This window comes from Sus scrofa, chromosome 7, assembly GCF_054392235.1.
Source record: "Sus scrofa isolate SSC_HxYL_T2T_F1_AM1 chromosome 7, Sscrofa_HxYL_maternal_Yorkshire_Landrace_v2.0, whole genome shotgun sequence".
Lineage (NCBI taxonomy): Eukaryota > Metazoa > Chordata > Mammalia > Artiodactyla > Suidae > Sus > Sus scrofa.
Window position 1 is genome coordinate 61,658,264 of NC_139389.1, and position 27,930 is coordinate 61,686,193.

At 40.4% G+C, this 27,930-nt stretch overlaps 1 protein-coding gene across 1 annotated transcript in view; it reads left to right on the plus strand.

The window, feature by feature from the left end:
* IQGAP1 (IQ motif containing GTPase activating protein 1) overlaps window positions 1-27,930 on the plus strand; it is a 109,409-nt gene that overhangs the window by 51,442 nt on the left and 30,037 nt on the right. Inside the window, exons 6-19 of the mRNA XM_021098910.2 lie at window positions 2,678-2,745; window positions 4,154-4,267; window positions 4,877-5,055; window positions 6,004-6,088; window positions 10,315-10,478; window positions 11,273-11,357; window positions 12,164-12,327; window positions 12,553-12,713; window positions 14,599-14,723; window positions 17,094-17,257; window positions 24,322-24,412; window positions 24,581-24,748; window positions 25,449-25,591; window positions 27,634-27,804. Of these exons, the coding sequence (XP_020954569.1) occupies window positions 2,678-2,745; window positions 4,154-4,267; window positions 4,877-5,055; window positions 6,004-6,088; window positions 10,315-10,478; window positions 11,273-11,357; window positions 12,164-12,327; window positions 12,553-12,713; window positions 14,599-14,723; window positions 17,094-17,257; window positions 24,322-24,412; window positions 24,581-24,748; window positions 25,449-25,591; window positions 27,634-27,804 (1,882 nt within the window). The remainder of the gene's footprint in view (window positions 1-2,677; window positions 2,746-4,153; window positions 4,268-4,876; window positions 5,056-6,003; window positions 6,089-10,314; window positions 10,479-11,272; window positions 11,358-12,163; window positions 12,328-12,552; window positions 12,714-14,598; window positions 14,724-17,093; window positions 17,258-24,321; window positions 24,413-24,580; window positions 24,749-25,448; window positions 25,592-27,633; window positions 27,805-27,930) is intronic.

The following is a 27,930-nucleotide window of genomic DNA, read 5'->3' on the forward strand; positions in this document are numbered from 1 at the left end:
AGGAAGTTTATACTTTCTGGTCAGTGATTTATGATTTCTTCCTCCCTCGCGGTGTTTTTCCTAAAGGCTGGGTTGGCAACACCTGATAATATGTAGGAAGTGCTTCTACCTGCTTGAGCCTCTTCTTTCCCTTTACATAACAGTGTTCAAGGCAGGCTCTTTACGCCACTCTCTTGGGCTAGCCCCTTTCCTTTTTGGATTAACAGTTTCAGAGAAGCATTATTTCCTGCTGTCTTTTTTTTTTTTTTTTTTTTTTTTTTTTAAGTCTTGACCGGCATTATTCCGGATAGTCACTGTACTTGAGTCATACTAAATTACTCTTGTAGTTTACATTTCACCCTCAGATAAGACCTCAGTTCTCCATTATTCTGAATATATATGTGTATTTCCTTTCCATTTCCTCTGATATTTTATCTTTCTAAGAATCGGTTTTGGGACTAAATAGGCCCAAATTCCTTTATTCCACATTTGAAAATATCCTAAAAGCTCTGAAAGTTGAGTTTAGGTTTAGTTCAGACTCTATTATTAGCAAAATCTGATCAGTATTAATTGAGGTTACTTGGAATGTTTATCTGCTTAATATGATTATTCATGTGTCTCTGTAGGAAAATAATGAATTTGATTAGGGCTCTGCCCCAAAGCTTGCTGGGTGCTTTATAATACTACATAGACAATAAAACCTTTTATAATATCTGAGAAGTCCTAAATTCATATTTGCCCAAAGAATTTAGGTAAGGGATGTGGGCCTGTACTAGATTCTGTTTCCTAATCAACTGCTGTATTTAAAAGAATTTATTAGTAATCATTGAGGTTAGCATAGTGATTCTTTTCATGGGTTGTTCTGCAGTCAGTAAAGATGGAATCCAGATAGGCTAACACAACCTCTTTTCTCCCATTGCTATAAATAGAGAAATATTTATTATAGAAATATTTATTATACAGCTTAAATAGAGAAAAAGAAAGAAAAGAAAAAGGAATTTAAGCTCAATTACAGACTGTTATGGGTACCTAACAGTTTATTTGCAAAGGCTGACCTGAGAGACTAGCAACAAAGATTGAAAGTTATGTTTCAGTTTCACCTGTTAGGATTTTTAAATTTCAGCTGTCAAGATTTTTAAGTTTGAGTTGTGAGGTTAAGTACTTTTGATTCTGGGGAAGAGGATCCAAGTGGCCATTATGATTCCATTTATAACTTCAGAATATCCTTAAAATATTCCTAGTAATTAAAATGAGATAAAAGGGAAATGGTGCCCACCTGCTTTCTGCTTACCTTCTCTGCTTTTTATCACAGGTAGTGATATCATTGTAACACCTCTAATTTGCCTAAAGACACTAAAAGACATTAAACACCAACTCACTCTTTTTGGGGCTCTGAAAGTGACATGCTCAAGCTTTTGTTAAAGTGTGGCAGTCACTTTTCTGTTTTAAAATAGGAATAAAAGGGAAGAAGCTTCTGGAGATAATTTTTTTCCCAATTTAGATTGCAGCTGCAACAAATTTTATGTGGGAAAATATATAAGGAAACATATTATATGTATAGAAGGTAATTAGCTATTTGGCTTTGGGAACTTTATTGAATGGATATAAAATCTTTGGAGAGAGGAACTTTATATATTTCCATTTTGAGCATTTTATTCCAAGGAAAATTCTCTAATCATATAAATATGATTTGTATCTGTTTATCTCAGAAAATAATCAAATTTACTCTGGGTGTATTTCAGAATACCTGATTCTTTTAAATTGTACATTTGGGTTTATTATATACAGTTGGAGTTCTTATAAGTTCTGTGAGTGCAGTTTGCATGATACATATTTGTATTTGGATGATATTGAGGTTTATAGATTATTTTCAAAAACTGTAGGCCACTCTATTGAGTTTCTGTGATTTGTTTTTTAGATAATTTTTATTTCCTCCCTCATTGCTAGGCTGTCTGTGTTTTGTGCCTATTCATCCCTGTGGAATGCCCTTCTGATCTCTTCTAATTTACTGAGTCTGACTTCCTAGAGCCTTAGATTCCAGTTAACCTAACTCAGATTTACAGACATCTGTCCATCTGTCTATGAGCTATTGATTAACGGTTATTAATAGATGCTAGGCCCCGGGTAGCATTGGTAAACAAGACTTTTACTGTCCCTGCCTTCATGGAGCGTAGAGTCCAGGAGATTTTTATTTAAAAAGTAAAGATTTTTAATTTATACTTTTTTATTTAAAACTCTTTTAAAGTACCCAAATTAAATTTTTCCATCAGTAATATGAATTCAGCTTAAGTGTGTCTGAATCATTTTCATGAGATTTTCTGAAATGTCTTGTTACTTAAATATTTGATCACAGGAAGGTAAACGGAAGTGAAGAGACTTGGCTTATATTCATTATATCAACATTTGATCACACGTTGGACTTGTGCCAGAACTGGGATTTGAAACTTGTGCCTGCTGATTCCCAGTTCTGTGCTTTTTGCATTACATCATGTGACTTTTTAGGACCTCGTAGTTAGGTGAAACTAGAAAAAGGCTCTGGGGTGAAGTATTGTAACTGCAGAGTGGAATATGGTAGAGTACTGGGGGGTCTCTGTGTTCAGAATGTTTCTGTTCTTTATGCTGATGTTCCCCTTTGAACTAAGAGCCTCCGCGAGTTTCAGTTGGGAGGCCTAACTCTTTTGCATATTTTATTTTCTAGTTTGTACCTGTTCAAACTAGGCCTGGCTCCTCAGATTCAAGACCTATATGGAAAGGTTGACTTCACAGGTAAGAAGTTACAGACTTGGCAGGAAATGCTTGATTTATGTGGAAATAGCCTGGAGAGTCAAGAATACCAATCTTAAAGATGTTGGGCTTTAAAAACACTGTACCAACAGAGACAAAAAAGTACAAGCAAGTTGCTTCTCCTGGTGTGGTGGAAAGAACACTAACCTTGAAATTTCAGGCTCTGTTCTCTCAGTTATGACATAGTTTTCTTGTATGTGGATTAGAATAATAACATACAGTATATAAAGTAATAAAATATGTCAACATCTAACATTAACTGTTCATGTATGGTGGGGAAACTTTATAACAGTTTTTCCCCTTCCCTTCCAGTGAGCACCAACTGCAGGCAAAGGAAGGGAAGTGAGGTGATACAAAGATGACAGTTTACTAATTTTAAAACTTTAGCTTATTTGGGTGGCTGTTTCTCTGTGTATTTGCTGCAGTTCATATGCTTGAAGAGATAGGGGCTTGGGGAGTGAAAGAACAGTGGTAAAATTAGGTGTAAGATAGATTCAAATCTTTCGAACCAGTGATTATTTTGTAGGCCTGGGAATTTAAAAAACTGATAATATAAGTTTTATCAGTGATATTTTTCCTTCCAGGGAAGTTGTTTCCTAGACTTGGGGCAAGGGCCAAACCTTACTTGTTGTTTTCTTTATCATTTGGCTTCTTGCCTTGGAAATGAAATTATTTCATAGTAGCTTGTGACTTAGATTGTAAGGACTGAGATGGCTTGTGATTCACTTGTTCACGCTCCCTTGAAAGCTGCTCCATTCATCAAGAGGGGAAAGGAAAAGCTGCTCTGATCTTAAGTCCGTTATCAGAAATGCCAGAAGTAGCAGTTTTGAAAAACTGTTTTCTGTAGAGTCATTTTCAAGTTATAGTTATTTTCGATGCTCTCGATAATACTAGTATTAGTTACTGTGCCTATTGAGTGCATGTTATGTGCCAGGTATCATGTTAAGTGCTTTCAATATATTATCTTATTTAAATTATTATCTACCCTAAGAGGTAGATATCATTTTATCCAGTGCATTTTATAGTTGAGGAATCTGTTTCCTTCTCTGAGGTTTTTTTGTTTTGTTTTGTTTTGTTTTTTGTCTTTTTGCCTTTTCTAGGGCTGCTCCCACAGCATATGGAGGTTCCCAGGCTAAGGGTCTAATCGGAGCTGTAGCCACCAGCCTATGCCACAGCCAGAGCAACGCGGGATCCGAGCCGCGTTTGCGACCTACACCATAGCTCATGGCAATGCCGGATCCTTAACCCACTGAGCAAGGCCAGGGATGGAACCTGCAACCTCATGGTTCCTAGTCGGATTCGTTAACCACTGCGCCACGACGGGAACTCCTTCTCTGAGTTTTTGAAAGGTGTTCAACTTGTTTGTTTGGGTCTTAATTCTTTCCTGTAGAAGAAGAAATCAACAACATGAAGATTGAACTGGAAAAGTATGGGATTCAGATGCCTGCCTTCAGCAAGATCGGGGGCATTCTGGCTAATGAACTGTCAGTGGATGAAGCTGCATGTAAGAAAAAAGAAATTTTGTGGGTTCAGTTGGGGTTGTTGCTACCACTTTCAGGCATTAATACTATAATGATGGTCTTGGACATTAGGAATTTTGCTAGCAAGTTTTAAACACTGCTATACAGTCTTCTATGCTATTGTTATTTGGAAATAAGTGATTTCAATTAAAATAAAAGCACTACCCAGCTATAACAGAAAAAATAAAAATCACTTATTAAAAAAGTAAATAAAATAAAAGTACTACAAAGTGAATTCTACATTTCAGTGACCTGTTGAATTTCTTACTTTTTGATGATTTTTACATGATGATTAAGGGTGAACATTTCCATGACAAATGTTCAAATGCTCCTTACTAAGTCTCTTAAGGATATTTCCCTGAGAGATTCCAGTCTCAGCATTTCAGACTTGGATCACAGGCAAAGCTGTAGCTTTGTGCAAAAAGTCTGGGCTTGCAAGATCTGGGGAGCCATTCTTCTAACCCCAGTCATTTCTCTGTCTGTGAAAAGGAGCTTCTCTCTGTAATAGAGGGTGGCAGTATTGTTCTGAATGTGAGTAATACACCCATTACTTTGTATAACCTCAGTGTTCTATGTTTTGAAATTTTTTTTAGTACATGCTGCCGTTATTGCTATTAATGAAGCCATTGATCATAGAATTCCAGCTGACACGTTTACAGCTTTGAAAAACCCCAATGCCATGCTTGTGAATCTTGAAGAGCCTTTGGCTTCCACTTACCAGGATGTACTTTACCAGGCCAAGCAGGACAAAATGACAAATGCTAAAAACAGGGTAAAAATGGAACATTGTTCTTCCTGATTTGTATTCTTTCATTGTTTGATATGACACTTACAAAATCAGTTTTATTGAGGTAAATTTACATACAATAAAATTGGTTCATTTTAAGTGTACAGTTTGATGGGTTTTGACAAATGTATACACATATGTAACCATCACCCCCAAAATTTCCATGTCACCTTCACAGTCAGTTTCTGCTGTTCCCCACTTCCTACCCGTGACCATGGCAACCACTAATCTGTTTTCTCTTACTGTGGTTTACTTTTAAAGAATTTTATATGAATGAAATGGAGTTACCCAATATGTAGTCTTTTGGTACTAGATTCCATTTTTGGACCTACTTTCTTCTTAAATTTTGTGCAACCCATTGAGGGGCTCTACTCTCTGGATCCTGGATGTGTCCATTTTTTTTTTTTTTTTTTTTAGGGCCTCACTTGCAGCATATGGAAGTTCCCAGGCTAGGGGTTAAATCAGAGCTGCAACTGCCAGCCTATACCACAGCCACAGCAACCCCAGATCTGAGCTGCATCTTAAACCTGTGCCACAGCTCACAGTTACACCGGATCCTTAACCAGCTGAGTGGGGCCAGGGATCCAACCTGTGTCCTCATGGATACTAGCCACAGTGGAAACTCTGGATGTGTCCATTCTGCTCAGGTCTGGGGCAAGGATGCAGGTTCATAAGTGAGCAGGGCAGACTTCACCAGTACCTCCCTTTCTTGCCCCACTCTGGAAGAACCCCTGGGTTTGACCTTTGCAGAAGGATTTGCTCTCTGTTTTTAGTTAAAATTGTGTAGCATTCCACTTTGTCCTTTACCAAGGATTTTTAAGCTACACCCTTACTTGCTCTAGGTTCTGTCTTCAAGGGGGAGGAGCCCAAATGTATTTCTTTGGTCTTCTTCAAGACTGAGCTAATTTAATTATACTTTTTACTCACCTTCAGACAGAAAGCTCTGAGAGAGAAAGGGACGTCTATGAAGAGCTGCTCACTCAAGCTGAAATTCAAGGCAATATAAACAAAGTCAATAGTAAGTATGTCCCCATGTCAGGCACCTAAGGGAATGTTACAGGATAATGTGACTGTTGATCTGTTCTTGGACCAATGACCTCATTTAAGTTTATTTCAGACATTCAAGGATTTGCTTAGGAACAGTTGCCTAAATGAACAAAAAATGGTAAATATGCAGTCGTTCTTAAGCAAATCCAGTGGGCTACCATTGTCCTCAGGCAGGCCCCTTACTCCTCCATCTGCTCATCTGTTGTAAGTTCCAGACTGATGTTTTTGGCTACAGTTTTACTGTTTTCATATTTTTTTAGACACCTGAAAAAAACTCTGAATAGAGATTTTGTTTTCCTATTTTTACAGTAATAATAGTTCTGTTTTTCTTTTAAAGAGTAATACGAGTTATCCAGAAATAGACAACAAACAAAAAATTAGAGCCCCATCACCTAGAATTACCACTATTGATATTTTTAAATATCCTTCAAAACATATATTTAAACAAAAATGAGATTATACTGTTCATATTGATCTTGTGTGTTACACACCTTTGAGAAATTAATTTCTTGAAAACGTCATTTTCATTTTGTCACTCTTCTGCAAAGGAACCTTCATTAATTCCTTATTACTTGCCAGACAAAATGCAGATCCCTAACCTAGTGGAGTTCATTATGGAGTATTTTACGAACACAACTCTCAATAGAAACTCATGTGCCAAATTTTCTCCCATATTCATTGTGCTCTTCTCATAACTCATGAAGAGTAGCTCTGGGAGTTCCTTTGTGGCTCAGTGGGTTAAGGATCTGGCATTGTCACTGCTGTGGCACTGGTTACAGCTATGGCACGGGTTCCATCCCTGGCCTGGGAACTTCCACATGCTGCTGGTGTGGCCAAAAAAAGAAAAAGGTTGACTCCTGAGTGGTCAGACCTGGAATTTGATCTCTTGCCCCTGTATTAATAGCTGTGGGAATTAGGCACCTGTGGCATAGAGTCATTATTCAAATGATGAGATAATGTATGTAAATTACCTAGTATTTAGTAAGCATCCAATAAACAGTATTATTATCACTTGTGTTAATCGTGTAATTTTACCACTGTGATGCCCTCATGCCTCATGTCTTACCTCACCCACATCATACCCATCATTCAAGGTTTAGCCCGCTTCTCACCTCCATGCCTGTTCTAGCTTACAGTAGCCTGGGAATGCACCCTAGCCTGGGGATCTCCATGTGCCACAGGTGCGGCCCTAAAAAGCAATAATAATAATAATAATAATAATGACTGATTGTATATTCCAAGTATGCTTGCCTTTCACATCTCCTACAGGCTTTATTTGCTAAGCTGCACAATTTTGTATTTAATTATGATTGTCTTACATTGCTTGCTTTTTGTTTGTGACATCTTTATAAACATAGAATTTACTTATGAGTTCTGCTTCTTTTCAAACCCTCATAATTCCTAGCATAGGGATAGACATACCAGAAGAACTAAAAACGCTTATTTGATTCGTCCAAACTTGATCTTATCTTGCTCAAGATGATGATGATGATGATGATGATGATGATGATAATTGGTGTCCTCTCTGCTTATTTGAAGATCGCAGTTTCTAACTTGAATACTCGGAACAGCTGGAGAGAATTTATAAGATTTTGCCAATTCCGTATGATAATGAGATCCAAATCCTAACCAAGAGTCTTTGTATTCTGTTCCGTTCTGGTTCATTTAGGAAAATGACTTTCTGAACAGAGTAATAGTTCGTTCAGCGTGGGTGATTTGTGCTATATCCGTATGAATACCACTTAAGTCAGCAAGCGTAAACTAGAATGTCCTTGAACTTACTCTCTGTGTGAGAAGAAAGTCCAGCACATTTCCTGTTGCATACTGTGCATACAGTACTCTTTTTAATTTCCTAAGGGATTTTTCCCTACTGTGCTGTTTGGGATTTTATAGCCTTTTTAGCTTTACCTGGCTAATTATATGAGAGTCAGTTGTAAACGTATAAGGAAAGAACTATATATATATATATTGAAAGTATTCCATGCGTACTGTTCTCACATGGCCAGAGGAGCAAAATAGTAAAATTCCCTCAAATAGCTTTCAATATAGTGAGGAAGGTAGTCCAGTGACTAATTTTATGACAACTTGATTAGAACAATACAGTGAGTAATTTCAGTGCAGCCAAAGGTGTGTGAAGTATAATCACAAGACAATGAGAACTTCTGCTGCAGGTTTATATGTGCACCTTCACAGGGATTCTTAAGGTAGATAAGAAGGTGAGGATAAGGCACAGTTCCCCATAAAGGGACAGTCTTAATACTAGAGAATGCCTGAGAAAAGGGAAATTTGTAAGCTAGGAAGATAGGAGGCTTTATGTCCCAGGAATCATCTGAATGTAATTATAAATAAGAATCTTTCTCTAGGGCTTGAGAACCAGTAGGGAAGCCCTTAACCCTGCCCCAGAAGAAAGCTGCAGGCCAAAGAGTTAAAATGAGAAAAAGTTTTTATTTTACTTTTTGTTAAGTAGAATAAAAATTAGAGTTAGGTAATTAAAACGTAGCGGGAGAAAGTATTTCAATAATGTTCTAAACTTTTTCATCTTTATAGTACAAATGTTAGTAAATGTTCATTTAAGTATTTACATATTTAGTTAAGTATACATTTATGTTTCTAATAAAAGCATGATTGACTCCATACCTTTGCAGATAGGTAGTCTGAGATTCTGCCTTGTATACCTGGAGGAAGCCTGGATATTATCAATATTGCATTTATTTTCTGTCCTCCACTAGTACAAAAGCTCCCTGAGGAGGGAGAAAACCTGTCTGTTTTGTACACAGTTCCATCTGCAGCAGGTGTGTGGTCCATGTTGAAAAATGCTTGGTTAGTTGGCTGATGGCCACAGAAGCCTGCAGCCATGATTCAAGGAGCTGCTCACCACCTTCGTGTGGTGATCAGTGAGTAAAATGATAGGGGAGAATGTCGGGAAGAAGAGAATAGTCTCTTAGAAATCTAATCTTTGTATCCTTTTACTTCTTGGTGTTATTTATTGTTCTACTCTTCCCCATTGTCTAGTTTGACACTTCATTTTCTCTTGGGATATTTTGTTTTCTTTCTAACAGTTTACATTAATCCATCCATCTTCCTCCCTCCCTTCCTTCATTTTTTTAACCAATGAAAACGTTTTAAATTGATTTGTACTACTGTGTCCCAAATAGTTTGGTTTTTTTAGTATTCTGTTATTGATTTGTTTTGCTACTTTGGTGATAAAATCAGGTGCTGATCCCTGGGTGGAGTGTGGGAGGGAGAACTATTATTTTCTCTTCTAAAAATAGAAACTGAAAATAATAGCAATAATTATGACTTTCCAGTGGCTGTCATTTCTGAAATGAGAAGAACTTTAGCAGTATGTTATTTTACAATATACAGAGTGTTTTCATGTCTATGATTTCGTTTAATCTTAACAACCCTATGAGGAAGTTATCATTATTATCATTTTCAGATGAAGGAAAGTATGCATTTTTACTGTCAGATGATGTATTAAGAGACCTTGTGTGACCTCAGGTCCTGTGACTAGAAGTGGAGAATACTGAGGGGGCATAGAGAGCCCTTTCCACTCTACGTGATCAGACCAGCCTTGCTGTCTGGGCACGGACTGCCTTGGGCAGAGGGTGTTCAGGAGGTGCCAGGATAGTGAAGGGATTCAGAATGATGCTGTATAAGAAATAGCTGAAGGAACTAGGGCTCTCTAGTCAGGAGTAGACTGTCACAGGGAAAGGGGGAGTTGGGTGTATTCAGGTAGCAACTCTAAGGGTGAGAGCTTTAACAATATTTATTTTGGAAACAAAATTGTCCAAAGATGTAGTGAGTTGCTGTGGGAAATACCTTCTCCTGTGTAATGGTTTAGCCTGGACAATGACTTGGCATTTTAGAAGGAATTTACCCATGTATCATTGGTGTCTTGTATGTTGCTACCCGTGTTGGTGCCAAACTGTCTGCATCTAGGAGCTTTTAAGTAGGCCTGGGATGTGGTCCAAGAACCTGTTAAAATCTGAACACCCTGGGAACCCCTGGACTTGATGACGTCAAGGTTCTCTTCCAACCCCAAGGTCTTATGCTTCTGTAACACTCCAGAGTAAAGGCTGTCTGAATTATATTTCCCCAATCTAGAACTGAGATTGGTTTGGGGGAAGAAAAAACATTCTAGGCTAAAAGATTAGCATGTTTTTTTCTTAAGCTTTTGATTTTTTTCCTCCTTAGTGATTGCTGCATTAGCAAATGTAGACCAGGCTTTGGAGCAGGGGTCTGCACTGGCCTTGTTCAAAATTCTGCAGTCCCCAGCTCTGGGCCTTCGAGGACTGCAGCAGCAGAACAGTGACTGGTACCTCAAGCAGCTCCTGAGTGACAGACAGCAGAAGAGAGAGGTAAAAGTATCCTGCATTGCACCTGCAAAGGTTTATGTATATCCGTTTGAATCATCGCATGCTACTGTGTAAATCTTTACGGGGCTTTTTCCCCCTAGATTAACTTTTTCCCCTGCATATACATGAGGTTGTTTAACATCCTCAGGTAAAGTATACATTGACTTCAGCTCTTTTGTTTTTAGAGTTGTAAATTCTCTTTTAAAATGAGTATTGTCTACCCTCTGAATCTGACCACCCCTTCACTTGAGGTCCCTTGAATTGCTAACTAAAAGCCGTTAGGGAAAACCTGAATTTTTACATTCTTACTTCAGGAATTTCCACTTAAAAAAACAAACTTCCTCACTAGTGTCTTCAGGCCGACACTGAGAAAGTACTTAATGTGCAGTAAGAGTAGACTGTGTGGGATTGTACTCTGTGTTTTTTTTTTTTTTTTTTTTTTTTGGTCATTTTCTAAATAAGGACAAGTATACATCTTACAGATTGCTAGCATTGGCCAGAATAAGCAGCATTAATGTGCTGATGTTTCTTATAAACATTTTATCTCAGAACATTTTGATGCTTTTTACAAAATATTTTTTAAAATGTGCTGGTACCTGGAGAGTCACTCTACCCCAGATCTGACACAGGCATTTGGCTCCAGCTCGGGCTGCCGCTTTGGCTGCCTATCGCCTGAAGCCATCGCTGTGCCTGTGGCTCTCTGTCGCTAGTGACTGCTCCTGAGAAGCGAGCACTGTGAGGTCTGGAGGCACATGGGCAGGAGTCATCTTTACCTAAATGTCTTTTGCTTTTCTCAGAGCGGCCAGGCCGAGCCCCTGCAAAAAGAGGAGCTACAGTCCGGAGTGGATGCTGGAAACATTGCTGCCCAGCAGTATCAGAGAAGTAAGAGTCCTCTCAGCTGGTGTCCCCTGAAATACTGAGTAGGGGAGGAAGAGTGGCTTGATGTCATTGAGGGATCTGAGGTCCCATTCTGTCACTCCTCATCCCACCCAAGCCTATTAGCCAGGTACCTTTTTGGTGGCAGTAGTGTTCCTCCAGTTTCAATGTGTAACAGGAGTCATCGTAGGCACACTTTGACCAGGAAGCACAACGTGCTTGCATGGTTGGTTAGGGAAACACCTGGAGGAGGTGAGGCTCTGGAGGTGAGACTTAAGGGACTGCTAAGATTTGGATGGTGAGAGAGGAGAGAGAAGGATCTTCCTAATACAGGGCATCAGAGCGAAAGGAATTGGGAGCAGAAGGATGGAAAGTGACAGATGTATTTAAGGAACAGTGATTGGAATAAAATTTTTGTAGATATTTTAGGCTGAATTATGTAAGATAAAGGTTTGGAAAGATCGAGGAAAGCTTTGAATGGCAGCTTAATAAGCTGGTATTTTATCTGCTGAGCTGCAGGGGAAGGTTCCTTTGGGTAGAGCCTAGTGGTGGCACGCAAGACGATTGTGGAGTGGAAACGGGTGAGGAGAAGAGGAGGCTGTATTTTACACAGATTTATTGAGTTGTAGTTCACATACTGTACAGTTCACTCTCATACAAAGGAGGCTGCTTTTAAAGATGAAAGATCTACTTGAAATGTCATGGCTAATAGTTTATACATAGAGTGTAACTTTCTTCTGTGAAAATTGCCATCTACTTCCTGTTGGGGCTCTCGAAGCCAGCCCCCTTCCTGACTTCTGCTTTCTGCCCAGGATTGGCAGCAGTGGCAGCAATTAATGCTGCCATCCAAAAGGGAGTTGCCGAGAAGACTGTTCTGGAACTAATGAATCCCGAAGCCCAGCTGCCCCAGGTGTACCCGTTTGCTGCCGAGCTTTATCAGAAGGAGCTGGCTACCCTGCAGCAACAGAGTCCTGAGGTAAGTTAACTGGATCTGTGTGGTTTGTGAGCAAAGTGGGGTATACCTGACTTTAATACCTATTTCTTGGCAGAGTTAGGTAGAACTTTTATTTATTGATTTTTTTTTTTTTTTTTTTTAACCACAAACTTAGACTCCTTATGGCTTTATTAAACTTGTGATCTCCCTTGGTATTCCAGAATGCCTTTCCTTACGCTTTCCCCCACCGCCTTCCTTTCTGTGCAGCATAGCCTCACCCATCCCGAGCTCTCTGTTGCGGTGGAGATGTTGTCATCAGTGGCCTTGATCAACAGGGCGCTGGAGTCTGGAGACATGAATACAGTGTGGAGACAGCTGAGCAGTTCAGTTACAGGCCTCACAAATATTGAAGAAGAAAACTATCAGAGGTGGGTGCCCAAGTGATGGATTGAATACATTAGGTAGCTGTCCCTTCTGGTGTTTGTGTGCCAAGTCTTTTTTTTTTTTTTTTTTTTTTGCTTTTTAGGGTCACAGCCATGGCATAAGGATGTTCCTAAGCTAGGGGTCGAATTGGAGCTACAGCTGCCAGCCGTAGCCACGTGGGATCTGAGCCTCATCTGTGACCTACACCACAGCACACAGCAACACCGGATTCTTAACCCACTCAGCGAAGCTAGGGATCGAACCCACAACCTCATGGTTACTAGTCAGATTAATTTCCTTGGTGCCACAATGGGAACTCCAACACTCTTATTTTCTTTGCAGGCATTGTGACTTAGTATGATCATCTTTTTTTTTTTTTTTTCTGTTTTGATTCATTTTATTTTTTATCATGCTGAGGAATTTGTAGTAAATTACAGATATCATAACATTCCACTCCTAAATTTATTTAAGACAATGAGGATATTTATTATACAGCCGCAATAACACTGTCTTATACCCTGACAAAATCAACAGTACCTCCCGAATACTTTCTAAACCTAGTCCAGTTTCCACACTTCTGCATTTGTTCCCAAACTGTTCTTTTCAGCCATGCAAATCAGGACCATGTGTTAACATCTGACTGTTGTGTCCCTTTGGTATCTTTTAATCTAGCATTGTCCCTTTCTTTATGACACTGACTTGTTAAGGAGATAGGGCCAGTGTCCTATAAAATGGCCCATCTTCAGTTCCGGTTTCTTAATATTTGGTTTATTCCTATAAATTGGAAATTAGGTCTAAAGGCTTTTTAAGATTCAATTAAGTATTTTTGGTGATGTGTGTTTCATATTTTCTCATATCAAGAGCCATATAAAATCTACTCTAATACTAAGTGAAGTAAGTCAGAAAGAAAAAGACAAATGCCATATGATTTCACTTATATCTGGAAACTAATATATGGCACAAATGAATCTTTCCACGGAAAAGAAAATCCTGAACAAGGAGAACAGACTTGTGGTTGCTAAGAGGGAGGGTGAGGGAGTGGGATGGACTGGGAATTTGGGGTTAATAGATGCAACCTGTTGCCTTTGGAATGGATAAGCAATGGGATCCTGTTCTCTTGCACTGGGAACTATGTCGGGGCACTTATGATGGAGCATGATAATGGGAGAAAAAAGAATGAATACATGTATGTGTGACTGGGTCACTTTGCTGTGCAGTAAAAAATTGACTACTGTAAACCAGCTATAATGGAAAAAATAAAAATCATTATAAAAGAAAAAAGAAAAAAAAGAGGCATATAAAATCTGCCTATCCCCACCATTAGAGATATGAAGATTGATCCTTGGATTAGGGAGACAGCTAATCCCACTATCATATACTTGTGCTTTTCCCTTATCACCAGAGCGTAATTTTTGATGCACCTTTCGTGCCATCAAATTGTCCAGTTTCCCATTAATGATTCACCTAATATTTTTCACCCCAAGTGATAATCCCTGCCTAAATCTATACTTTTGGGAAGAGTTGCTGAATGGTGATTTGTTGATCTATCATTCCTTCTAGGTTTATTAGCTGGTGTATGGCCTTGTTTTCTTGTCTTTAGAGGAATTGCTTGAACTGCTGCCTCTGATTCTAGAGTTGGTCTTACCTGAAGTTTAGAATAGGCTGTTAAGTATAAATGATATCCTTGCATTTTTACACTTTATCCAGGGTAACTCTTCGGCCCCAAAGCTGACCTCCAGAATACATTAGACTGTTGGGGGTATCTTAGCTGTCTGTGTTTCGTGGATCCTTTGCCCCCACATCTTCTCGTTGCTGTCCTCTGAAAGGATCCTAAAGGTTCCTTTTCTTATGTTGTACTTCATTATCTCTTTTGTTGGGGGAATGGCGCAGGTATCTCGATGAATTGATGAAACTGAAAGCTCAGGCACATGCAGAAAATAATGAATTTATTACGTGGAATGACATCCAAGCTTGCGTGGACCATGTGAATCTGGTGGTGCAGGAGGAACACGAGAGTGAGTAATCTACTTCCTATCCCCCCAATAATGTCACAAGTACAAATAGTGTGATTCTGTAAGCTGGTTCTAAACGCTACTCCTGGGAGGATTTTTGGAAATTGGAAAAAAAAAAATTATCTATCAATCTCAAAAAGCTGCTGTCGTGTATTGTTTTCAAAACACCAGACAATTGCTCTTAAGTATATAATAACTAAATTTTTCAGGAGGTAACTTGAACATGATCTTTTATTTTTATTTATTTACTTATTTATTTTTTGTCTTTTTAGGGCTGCACCCGTGGCATATGAAGGTTCCCAGGCTAGGGGTCAAATTGGAGCTGTAGCCCCTGGCCTTCACCACAGCCACAGCAATGCGGGATCCAAGCCGTGTCTGCTACCTACACCACAGCTCACGGCAAGCCAGATCCTTAACCCACTGAGTGAGGCCAGGGATCAAACCCGTGTCCTCTTGGATGCTAGTTGGGTTTGTTAACCACAGACCCACAACGGGAACTCCAAACACGATCTTTTATTTTTTTATTTTTTTGCTTTTTAGGGCAGCACCCAAAGCATAAGGAGGTTCCTAGGCTAGGGGTCAAATTGTAGTTATAGTTGCCGGCCTATACCACAGCAACAGCAGTTCCAAGCCATATCTTCGACCTACACCACAGCTCACCGCAACACCAGATCCTTAACCCACTGAGTGAGGCCAGGGATCGAACCTGCAACTTCATGGTTCCTAGTTGGATTCGTTTCTGCTGAGCCACAAAGGGAACTCTGATCTTTGATTCTTAAATGCTGTTATAACAAGTAGTTCTGACACTCACTACCTGGAGTTGGATCGTATTGCCCAGATTGAGGGTACAGTCCTCCCAGGACTCCTCTCACTTCAGACAGCAGCCTTAATCTCTGGAGTTCCCAGGTCACCACACTTCCAAGAAACTGGCTAGGTATTCGGGGTGCTCTCTTCCCCCTCAGATTCAAGAGTTGGCTAGAATGACTTATAGAACTCAGAAAAGCGCTATACCTATGATTATAGTTTTATTACAAAGAATACAAATCAGGACTAGTCAAAAGAAGAGAAGAGTTGAGCAATGTCTGGTAGAGTCTTAAATTGGAAGCTTCTGTATCCTTAGGGTATGGTACCCTCCCAGCCCATGGATGTGTATCACAACCAGGGAAGCTTACCTCAGCTTTGGGTACCAGGAGTTTTTATTGAGCCTTCATTACATACAAATACTGATTGAATTATTGGTCAGTTAGTTGAACTCGATTTCTAGTTCGCCTCCCCTCCCTGGGGAGGCTATCTGATATCCTGATGACATGGGGCTCAAAGCCCCAGTCTTCTAATCACACAGTTGGTCTTTCCAAGATGACCAGCCCTGCCTCAGAACTCTAGGGCCCACCAGGGGTTACCTGATTGGTAAACTCAGGTGTGGTCCTAAGGGCCCACTGTGAATAACAGAGATACTCCTGTCAGTTGGGAAATTCCAAGGGTTTAGAGGCTTCCCTTTCTGGAAACCAGGGACGAAGACCAGCCAGTTTTTTATTATACAATAGAGTCTTTACAAAAGTCGTAGTCCAGCTGCCTAAGATTCTTGAGGAGTTAACATTTCTAGTTTAAATTAGTATTTCCAGAGTTCCCGCTGTGGCCCAGTGGGTTAATGATAAGGCTTGTCTCTAAAGAGGCACCAGTTCAATCCCTGGCCCTGTGCAGTGGGTTAAGAATCTAAGTGTTGCTACAGCTGTGGTATACGTAGGTCACAGCCCTGGCTCAGATTTGATCCTTGGCCCAGGAACTTCCGTATGCCATGGGGGCAGCCAAAAAAGAAAAAAATAATAATTGATAAGTAAAAATAGTGTTTCCTATGAGAAATAGTGATTTAGTGGGAATAGTTTTGCTTTGGAGTGGGAAGCCCTGAGTTTTGATTCTCTGTCTGCCACTTGTTTGTTTTGTGATCTTAGATCTCTAAGGCTCACCTTTTTAAAATGAAAATGGTGAGCTAGGTGACTTTTAATATCCCTGGACCTCTTGACTTTTTATGAATCAAGAATGTTTTTGATCACACACTGGAATACACTTGAAAGCTATCCTATAAGGCCAGTCTCATCAAAATCCTCATCACTCTTAAGTTAGAGCAATTAACAAAACAAAAGGACCTGAGCTCTCAATAGGAATATGAACACAAGGGAGTTGACGTAGATGAAACAAACACTAAATTTAAAGAAAAAAAATGTAACTGCTGCTTAATATTATGAATGATAGTTATGGTTTGAATCATGATTACTCTTGAGTAGAGGATTTCTGATCACCCAGTGTGTTTAAGGACTGATTTATTTAAATAATTTCTTAATTAAAAAAAATAACTTTTTGTCCATTCCTATTTAGGAATTTTAGCCATTGGCTTAATTAACGAAGCCCTGGATGAAGGTGATGCCCAAAAGACTCTGCAGGCCCTGCAGACTCCTGCAGCTAAACTTGAGGGGGTCCTCGCAGAAGTGGCCCAGCATTATCAGGACACACTAATCAGGGCAAAGAGGGAGAAAGCCCAGGTGAGTGGCACAGAATTGTTCCTTTCTGTTCAGAAAACTTCATCCCTCCTAGAACCGAGATAGAGGTAGGGGTATTCACTCAATGGCTTCCTCCTGAGCATCCTTAGATTCAGAGCATTGGAGGTCCACACAGCATGAGAGACAAATATTCTACCCTCCAGAAGCTTATGCTCTTTTACACATTTGGGTTTTTTGGTTCATTGTTGTCATTGATGTAGACACATCTCTGAGTCTCTTGTTTTGGTTTTGGTTTGTTTGTTTGACCATGCCTGTAGCATGTGGAAATTCCTGGGCCAGATATCAAACCTGCGCCACAGCAGTAATAGTACCAGATCCTTAACCACTAGGCCAACAGGAAGCTCCTCTTATGTCTCTTTAAATATTTTTTTTAATATGCACTTACATCCACTATTTTTTCAGCTTTTTTGAGGTATAATTGGCAAGTAAAATTGTAAGCTATTTAAAATCTGAAGCATGACGATCTGATACATGCTAACTCATCTGTCATCTTACATGTGTATATTTACTCTTTGTTTTTTTTTGTTTTTTTTTTGTCTTTTTGTCCTTTTTTGTTGTTGTTGTTGTTATTGTTGCTATTTCTTGGGCCGCTCCCGCGGCATATGGAGGTTCCCAGGCTAGGGGTTGAATCGGAGCTGTAGCCACCGGCCTACGCCAGAGCCACAGCAACGCTGGATCCGAGCCGTGTTTGCAACCTACACCACAGCTCACAGCAACGCCGGATCCTTAACCCACTGAGCAAGGGCAGGGATCGAACCCGAAACCTCATGGTTCCTAGTCGGATTCGTTAACCACTGCGCCACGACGGGAACTCCTACTCTTTGTTTTTGATGAGAGCGTTTAAGTTCTACCCTCTTAGCAGATTTCAGTTATGCATTACAGTGTTATGAACTTGGCTCACCATGTTATACATTAGCTCTTCAGAACTTAGTCATCTTTTATTTTTTTGGCTGCACTTGTGGCATGAAGAAGTTCCAGGGTCAGGGATTGAGCACATGCCATAGGAGTGACAATGCTGGCTCCTTAACCAATAGGCCAGAAGGAAACTCCTCTTATGTCTCTTAAAAAATAAATTCTGTATTGAAATATATGGTCCAGAAAAATGCTTAAATTATATAAGTATATGGTGGTATAAATGTTTGGAAGAGAGCGTATTTATGTAATCGGTGCTCAGATTATAAAAAGCATTAACAGAAACTGCTTAGATCCCCTTCCATCCTTTTTCACTCCCCCCAGTCTAATGTTAACCATTATCCTAATTTCTAACACTGAAGTTGATTATTTTGTCTGATTTTAAACTGCATGTGAGTGAGATCATACATTATATATTGTGTCTGGCTTCTCTTGACCAGCATAATTCATGCATGTGGTTGCCCACAGCAGTAGTTGATTCACTCTCGTTGTTGAGCACCATCTCTTTTGTGGTTATATATTCTATTATTGGTGAATTCTGGTTGTTTCTCACTTGGTGGCTATTGCAAATAGTGCTGCTGTGAATATCCTAGTATATGTCTTTTGGTAAATATATATACATTTATATTAGGTATTCATTTACAAATGGAATTTGTGGGTCATAGAGAATGTATATGTTAAGCTTTAGTAGATAATGTCATAACTTTTTTTAAAATAATGGCTTTATTGAGATGTTATTCACATACTGTACATCTCACTATCTATAGTATACAATTCAGTGGTTTTCCATCTGTTCACAGAGTTGTGCAACCATCACCACAATCCATTTTAGAACACTTTCATCACTCCAGAAAGAAACCTCGTACCCATTAGTAGTCACTCCTCATTTCCCTCAATCTCTCCAGCCCTAGGTCACCGTCAGTCTACTTTCTGTTAATGGATTTGTCTATTTTGTGACTGGCTTCTTTCACTTAGCTTGGTTTATCCAAGCTGTAGCATATATTAGTATTTTCTTTTTATTGTTGAATACTATTCCACTGTGTGGCTATATCACATTTTATTTATCTATTCATGAGTTGATGGTCATGTTTCTACTGCATGGCTATTAGGAATAACGCTGCTATAAGTTTTCCAAAGTAATTGTAACACAAACCCACCTTCTAAAAAGCTCGTTTTGCCTTTCAGCTAATTTGTTGAGGAAGTGGACAAGATTTATGTTTTTTTTTTTTTAGTCCTCTTGCTGAATAGTAAGTTGCCGTGTATTTAGTAGGCCATCAGATATTTGTTCTGTGATTAAAGTATAATGAACATCTCTTTTTTTCTGCATTGTGATCCATCTCCTTTTAAGTTCCTTCTAACTAACAACAATTGGATAAGGACGACCACAGCTTTCTTTTCTGACTTACAAGATCCCTACAATGAGATTCTTGCAGCAAGGGGACGAACTAAAAGTGATTCTTAATTCAAGGGGTCAGATACTTTCTAGGAAGCCAAAGTTAGTAAAACAGACCAGGCCTTTTGTGTTACTGGAGCTTTTGTCCACTGACACTCTTGCTGGGCTCTAAGTTGGGTTCTGGGGAAGAGCTGTGGGTAATATAATGTTGATAGATCTCCTCTGGTTCCTTTGTCATTGCTGTGAACTAACCATGTAAATGTAACAAGTACCAGGTTCCTTTTAAGAGGTTCATTATTATGCATGTTGATCCTATGGTAAGGGTTGAATTGCAACTCCCATTTTGTAGCTAAAAACATTAACTAGTTTTACTTACTCAGGTGAGAAGCAGTTGGCTGTGGAGAAGCTGTAAATTGCAGTCTGTCTTTGGACCTCCCAGACTTGACTGATCACTAGAACACTTGAAAAGTCATTTTTAAAATACAGCTTCCTGGAGTTCCCGTTGTGGCGCAGTGGTTAACGAATCCGACTAGGAACCATGAGGTTGCGGGTTTGGTCCCTGCCCTTGCTCAGTGGGTTAAGGATCCGGCGTTGCTGTGAGCTGTGGTGTAGGTTGCAGACTCGGCTCGGATCCCGCGTTGCTGTGGCTCTGGTGTAGGCCGGTGGCTACAGCTCCGATTCGACGCCTAGCCTGGGAACCTCCATATGCTGCAGGAGTGGCCCAAGAAATAGCAAAAAAAAGACAAAAAAAAAAAAAAAAAAGATAAAATAAAATAAAATACAGCTTCCTGGAGTTCCCTAATAGCTCAGTGGGTTCAGGATCCAGTGTTGTCACTGCTGTGGCTCAGGTTGCTGCTGTGGCACAGGTTTGATCACCCTGGCCCAGGAACTTTCACATGCTACAGGTGCAGCCAAAAACAAAAAAACAAAAAAAACCCGAAAAACCAACCAACAAACATAAACAACCAGATTCTTAAGCTTTTTTTTTTTTAAATCTATTTAGAGCCACACCAGTGGCATATGGAGGTTCTTAGGCTAGGGGTCTAATAGGAGCTGTAGCCGCCGGCCTATACCACAGCCACAGCAATGCCAGATTCGAGCAGCATTCTTGACCTACACCACAGCTCATGGCAATGCCAGATCCTTAACCCACTGAGCAAGGCCAGGGATGGAACCTGCAACCTCATGGTTCCTAGTTGGATTCGTTAACCACTGAGCCACGATAGGAACTCCAGATTCTTAAGCTTTAACTCTATTTCTGCTGATTCAGAATCTCTATTCTGAAGCCTGGCTGCAATGATTCTGTGTAGGCCAGTTGTGGTAGTATTTTTTGCTGCCTTATTATTAGTCCAGAAGGAGTCTTATATCTGACTGACAGAGGAATGGGCTTTGAAAGACTAAGGTAGGTCTGAGTTCATGTCTAAAAAAGGAAAGTTAGAGTGAGGATATAACTTGTACCTGTTCTCACACATGTGATAGGCCTGGCTGCTCCTTTTGTTTGGGTCATGGGAGTTAAAGTTTTAGAGGATGTGACTAGAGTTTTAAGCATTTCCTTTGGCTGTGAAATAACTTTTCAGAGTTTATCAAAGGCAGAGGAAGGGTAGAGTTAGAGGAAAATTAACTTAGCACTGCCAGGTGTAACTGTCTTTTTTTAAGCCTCGGCTCAGCTTCTAAGTTCCTCTTGGGAGTAGTTATAAAAATAATCTTTTGAGTTCCAAATTTAGCAAGTGAAAGATCTTAATTTAAATTTGGTCTGTTTTTCTTGTAATATCTTTGTGTTTGGTTTTGGTATCACAGTAATAATGTCCTCGTAGAATGAATTGAGAAGTGCTCCTTCCTCTTTTATGTTTTAGAAGAGTTTGTAAAGGGTTGATATTAGTTCTTCTTTAAACATTTGGTAGAATTCACTAGTGAAGTCATTTGGTCCTGCATCTTTGGTTTGGTTGTTTTTGTGGGATGCGTTTTGGTTACTGATTCCATCTCTATATTTGTTACAGATCTGTTCAGCTGTTCTTCAAATAAAATGCTTCTTTCTCTTTTTCCTTGCCTTCTGGGAATTCCATTATGCCTATATTGGTGTTATTGATGGTAACCATAGGTCTCTGAGGCTTTGTTCATTTTTCTTCATTCTTTTTTATTACTGTTCTTTAGACTTAAACTGGATAATTTTGATTGACCTACCTTCAAGTTGCTGATTCTTTCTTCTTGCTCAAGTGTGCTGAATTTTTCATTTCAGTTATTGTATTTTCAACTCTGTAAATTTTTTTTTTTTTTTTTGTCTTTTTGCTATTTCTTTGGGCCGCTCCCGCGGCATATGGAGGTTCCCAGGCTAGGGGTCAAATTGGAGCTGTAGCCACCGGCCTACGCCAGAGCCACAGCAACGCAGGATCCAAGCCGCGTCTGCAACCTACACCACAGCTCACGGCAACGCCAGATCCTTAACCCACTGAGCAAGGGCAGGGACCGAACCCGCAACCTCATGGTTCCTAGTCGGATTCGTTAACCACTGCGCCACGACGGGAACTCCTCCTCAACTCTGTAATTTAATCTGGTTCTTAAAATACATACAAAATTTTTTTTTCTTTATTTGGTGAGGCATTGTTCTCATACTTTCCTTAAGTTCTTTATATGCGATTTCTTTTAGTTCTTGGAACATATTTAAGATAGCTGATTTAAGTCTTTGCTTAAAAGTTCAATTTGAACAATTTCTGTTGTCTGCTTTTTTGTCCTGTTTGGACCATACTTTTTTGTTTACATGTCTTGTAATTTTTGGCTGAAAGCTGGACATTTTAATATAATGAAAAAGTCAGATTCTACCCCCTCCTTAGGTTATCCCTGTTTGTTTCTCATGTAATTTGTTTAGTGATTTTCAGTCCTGCCAAATCTGTATTCTTTGGCTTGTGTGTCTACTGAAGTCCCTGTTTGGTTAGCTAGTGGTCAGCTAATGATTAGACAGAAATTTCCTAAAGTGCCTAGAACCACTAAAGCTCCCGGCCTCTGCTGAGGACTTTTGTGTGTGTTGGGGTATGCCCTCAACACTCAGCCAGTTTATAGTTTTGCTTTAGCCTTCACTTCATGCTTGCCCAGAGCCTCAAGGTCAGCCAGAGGAGAAAGCTTACAGCCTTATCACATCTTTTCTGAGCATGTGCACAGCCCACACATGCACTATGACCTTCTAGATTCCCATCCCAGGAATTCATCAGAGCTTTTCAAAGATGTCTGTGGATATTTCTTCTTTAACTTGCCCTTTTCAACTTTCAGGTTAGCCTATTATTTGCCTAAATTTTTACCCACTGCCCCAGATATCTGTGATGTGAAATAATTACTGTTTTGGACAAATGACTGTAAAGAAGAGGCTGTTTGCATTGGGCAAGCTCTAAGTCAGGTCAAATAAGGACAGCCTAGCTGTGTTCTCCCAGGGAACCACCTAACAGGTCAACTAATGTCAGTTCCCTGGGACTAGATAAGGCTTTGAAGGAGGTAGGGGTGTATGGGGTGGAGAACGGGGTGGGGGTAGGTTGGGCACAGAGCACTGACGGGAATAGAGTAAAGTGCTACAGAGCTCGTTGTTCTCAGTTCTTAACTGCAGCCACCTCATTGGTGCCTTGGCAAATTATATTTACATCAAGCAGTCTTGATGGATTTTTGAGCTATTATTTATCCCAGTTGCTATTAGCTCAAGCCTCAGGAGCACTTTTACTTTTGTTGGATCTGCCAAAATTACCTCAAACATGACACAACCCGGTCACTTTAAAACCCAAGGTGCCTCTCCTTTTCTGGACAAAAAGACTCCACTTCTATTTCACCTCTGTCCCTAGTATTCTGCTCAAATGGCTAGAGAGGCTTTTGTTGGCCATGCTGAGGAAATGAATCACCATTTATTATGTTTCTGCGTGAAAAATGTGTTCTTAAGTTTCCAACAACTGATTGATTTTAACTTTGAGGTTTCAGAATATAAGCCAGTGACAAGTTTAGATTGACTATAGTGACTCCTGGTTTACATGTGATAAAATCTTGGTAGTCTTGGAGTTCCTGTCGTGGCTCAGTGGTTAACGAATCCGACTAGGAACCATGAGGTTGCAGGTTCGATCCCTGGCCTTGCTTAGTGGGTTAAGGATCCGGCATTGCCATGAGCTGTGGTGTAGGTCGCAGACACAGCTTGGTTCTGGTGTTGCTGTGGCTGTAGCGTAGGCCGGTGGCTACAGCTCTGATTAGACCCCTAGCCTGGGAACCTCCATATGCCGTGGGAGCGTCCTTGAAACACCAAAAAGCCAAAAAAAAAAAAAAAAAAATCTTGCTAGTCTTAAAAACAGTTCAATATTCCTTTGGATATTGTTGGCAAAGGCTCTTTCTAAAAAGTGTTGCATATTCATATACATGCTGTGGTTCTTGTCACAGTATTTAAGTCTGTGGGCCCCTTCCCTGTTTGGACCTTTTGTCCCTTCTACCTGCTCTTGTCCTCCTGAATGAATTGAATTCATCTTCCTAAATCTTCTACTACATCGGAGGCATTTCTCTTCTGCGTTTTACCAGTTTTTTGGTTCCCAGTTTCTTCCAGTTGATGATTCCATGTGTCTTATATGACAGTGAGGAATTAATTAGCTCACATGGCAGAGCACTCACGTAGCACATGTCTTGTATGTTTGAAACTTCTTTCTCTAATTGAGTCTCGGAAGCCACCATAGTGACATGTACTCCAATTTCATGATTCTAATATTGTTTTGCTTTTAATGGTTTGTAGGAAACTCAGGATGAGTCAGCTGTGTTGTGGTTGGATGAAATTCAGGGTGGAATCTGGCAGTCCAACAAAGACACCCAGGAAGCACAGAAGTGTACGTATCAGTTGTTTTTGTTTTTCTGATGGAGAGTAGGGGTGGCGAGGTGCTCCATATCTCAGTACTCAGCTGATCAGGACAGAGAGATGTAGGGGGAACAGGTTGCCAGCAGGTGCATCTAGATGCTTCCTAAACTATTCCAGTAACAGTTCTCTTCTGGGATAGTTGCCTTAGGAATCTTTGCCATTAACGAAGCAGTGGACAGTGGCGATGTTAGCAGAACATTGAGTGCCCTTCGTTCCCCTGATGTCGGCTTGTATGGCGTCATCCCTGAATGTGGTCAGACTTACCAGAGTGACCTTGCTGAAGCCAAGAAGAAAAAACTGGCAGCAGGTGAGTTATGGGTAAATAAAGTTGTGCCCTGAAAGTAAGGACTTAAACATATGACTGTTCAGATGGAGAGGAAAGGGGCAAGCTGTGGGGAAGGGTACTTTGGAAGTATAGCATTAGGTTTATTTTAAAACCCAAGGAGATAATATTCCTATTTTTGAAATTTTTCTTTTTTCCCCCCTTGAGGACAGCTGTGTCCAAAAGGTCAATTTTCTGAAAATGTTTTTTTCATGGGGTGTTAGTGGTTTTGATTACCTAAGCTTATGGACAGTTAAAAGCAATTTATCTTCAAAAAGAGGGGAATAAAGATTTTTCACCCTATTTCATGGCCCTCCCTTTAAAAAAAAATTAGCTAGAGAGGCTGAAGGGTTACATGTATTTTATCGGAATGGTTTTCTGACACACAAACATCTTAACTTAGGTGTGGGCTTTGGAAGGAACAAAGGCAGTCACGGTTAATTTCTGTATTTGGACTTTGTAGGTATTGTTTTTTAATGTGGATGTGAATGGGCTAAATGAGACCTTACGAAGTCATAGTTTAAGAGGGACTTAGGATGCCCCTTTGCTCTCATAGACCCAAGGGACAGGTTTTTGGAATTGTTTAGATTGTTAAACCTGACTGGAATAATCCTGTAACATTAGACACATGAATGTGGAGAATGCGGCTCTGGGCGTCTTTTATCTTTCCCTTATCTTCTGTCAGGAGATAATAACAGCAAGTGGGTGAAGCACTGGGTGAAAGGTGGATATTATTATTACCACAATCTGGAGACCCAGGAAGGAGGATGGGATGAACCCCCAGACTTCGTGCAAAATTTTATGCAGCTTTCTCGGGAGGAGATCCAGGTAGGTCACATTTCTCCACAAGAAGACACTGAGAGACAGTACCTGAATGTTATTAGTTAAGAGAAATATTAGCAGGAATAAGGCATGTGGTCAGAAGCCCTAGACTAAAATTTAAGCCTACGTAACTAATTTAGAGTGGTTTTTTTTTTTCCTAGGGGGAGTGTCTTAGGCCTAAATTGGTAAAACATCTGGATTATAAAATTAAGTCAGATAAATTGTGTTCTTATTAAAGAAAACTCGGATATTCCAGCAAAGAAGAAAAATGAAGAGTTGTTCTGATTCCTCATTAAATGCAACTACTCAGTCTTTCCCAATTTATAATTTTAATCTCTTTTCTGAATATTTCACAAATTCCAAACTTTGCTGTATTAGAATATAACTTGCAGAGTTCCTATTGTGGCTCATCAGGTTGAAAACCCTACCTGGTCTCCGTGAGGATGAGGTTTGATCCCTGGCCTTGCTCAGTGGGTTAAGAATCCCATTGCTACAAGCTGTGGGGTCGGTCATAGATGTGGCTCGGAGCTGGTGTGGCTGTGGCTGTGGCTAGGCCTGAAGCTACAGCTCTGATTTGACCCCTAGCCTGGGCACTTCCATACACTGCAGATGCAGCCATAAAAAGAAAAAAAAAGCAAAACCAAAAGAATATAACCTACACTTTCACATAAAAATAGTTTTTTTTGGAGTTCCTGTTGTGGCTCAGTGGTTAACGAATCCGACTAGGAACCATGAAGTTGCTGGTTCAGTCCCTGGCCTTGCTCAGTGGGTTAAGGATCTGGCGTTGCCGTGAGCTATGGTGTAGGTCACAGACACGGCTCGGATCCCGGATTGCTGTGGCTCTGGTGTAGGCTGGCAGCTGTAGCTCCAATTAGACCCCTAGCCTGGGAACCACCATATGCCACGAGAGTGGCCCAAGAAATGGCAAAAAGACCCCCCCCCAAAAAATAGCTTTTTTTTTTGTCTTTTTAGGACTGCAAACACAGCATATGGAAGTTCCCAGGCTAGGGGTCAAACTGGAGCTACAGCTGCCAGCCTACACCATAGCCACAGCAACCCCAGATCCGAGTCGCGTCTTCGACCTACACCACATGTGTCCTCAATGTTCCTAGTCAGATTTGTTTCTGCTGCACCACAACAAGAACTCCATGGCTTCCATTCTCAAAGTCACGTTATCATCCAGAAGGACAGCAGGCAGGAAGTAGGAAGAAGGGAAAGAAAACAAAACAGGCATGATGCCAGCTGTCGGTCTCTCTCAAAGAATGTTCCTAAAGGTCTTACCAAGCTGCTTCTGCTTGCATCACACGAGCCCTCCCCAGCTCAGAGAGTCTTAACTGCACATGTTCTTGCCCAGAAGGAAAAATCAATGCTCTGATACCAAGGACAAGGGGGATCAGGGACATTACATTAGGTGGGTAACTAGGTGTTCTCACCAGCCATTCTCACTGCTCCTGCCCTTACTCAAGCCCAGGTGGTCTCTCACTTGGATTACGACAACATCGTTCTGATTCACCCACTCATGCTAATCTGTCAGTTACTCTGCTAACAGTGCTGCTTTTCTCAAAGTAAATCTGATAGTTTTATTCCTGTTTGGAAGTTTGCTGGTTCCCAGTACTTGTAGTAACAGTCCAAACACTGTAGGTTACTTCTCAAGAAGTCTGACCACTCCCCTGCAGGGCTCTCCTCTGTGGTGGTTGGGGCTCTGGCCTTGTGGTTGGCACCTGTCATGCTGTCTTCTTGTCAGTAATGGCTCCAGATCAGCAAGCACAGTTCTGGCTCAGTCAGTGTTGAGTGGATGAGTAAATGAAGAAAATAACCAATGAGGTAAAAGAAGATAAGTTTTTTGTTGATGACTTTTTTGGGGGTGTGAAGACACCTTGGCCTTGAAAAATAAGACCTGAAGTCTTCATTCCTGTTTCTTGGCTAAAGATCTGCTATAGACTTGGAAAGCAGTGAGTGTGAGTTTGTGCACTCTGGATGATACTGTGTTAAAACTCCTGTCCATTCTCATCTTTGCATGTCTTCTCACGTGACCGATGGTTTTTCAGAGTTCCATCTCTGGGGTGACTGCTGCGTATAACCGGGAACAGCTCTGGCTGGCCAACGAAGGCTTGATCACCAGGCTGCAGGCTTGCTGCCGGGGATACCTGGTTCGACAGGAATTCCGATCCAGGATGAATTTCCTGAAAAAACAAATCCCTGCCATCACTTGCATTCAGGTATTTCAGAGCCTCTTATGCCGACAGCACTTTGGCTTCTAGAGCAGGATAATAAACAGTCGGCTCCTCGGATCAGATGTCCGAGTGTATTTTTTGCCTTCTGACCTCTTAGTCTCTCCCTTCTTC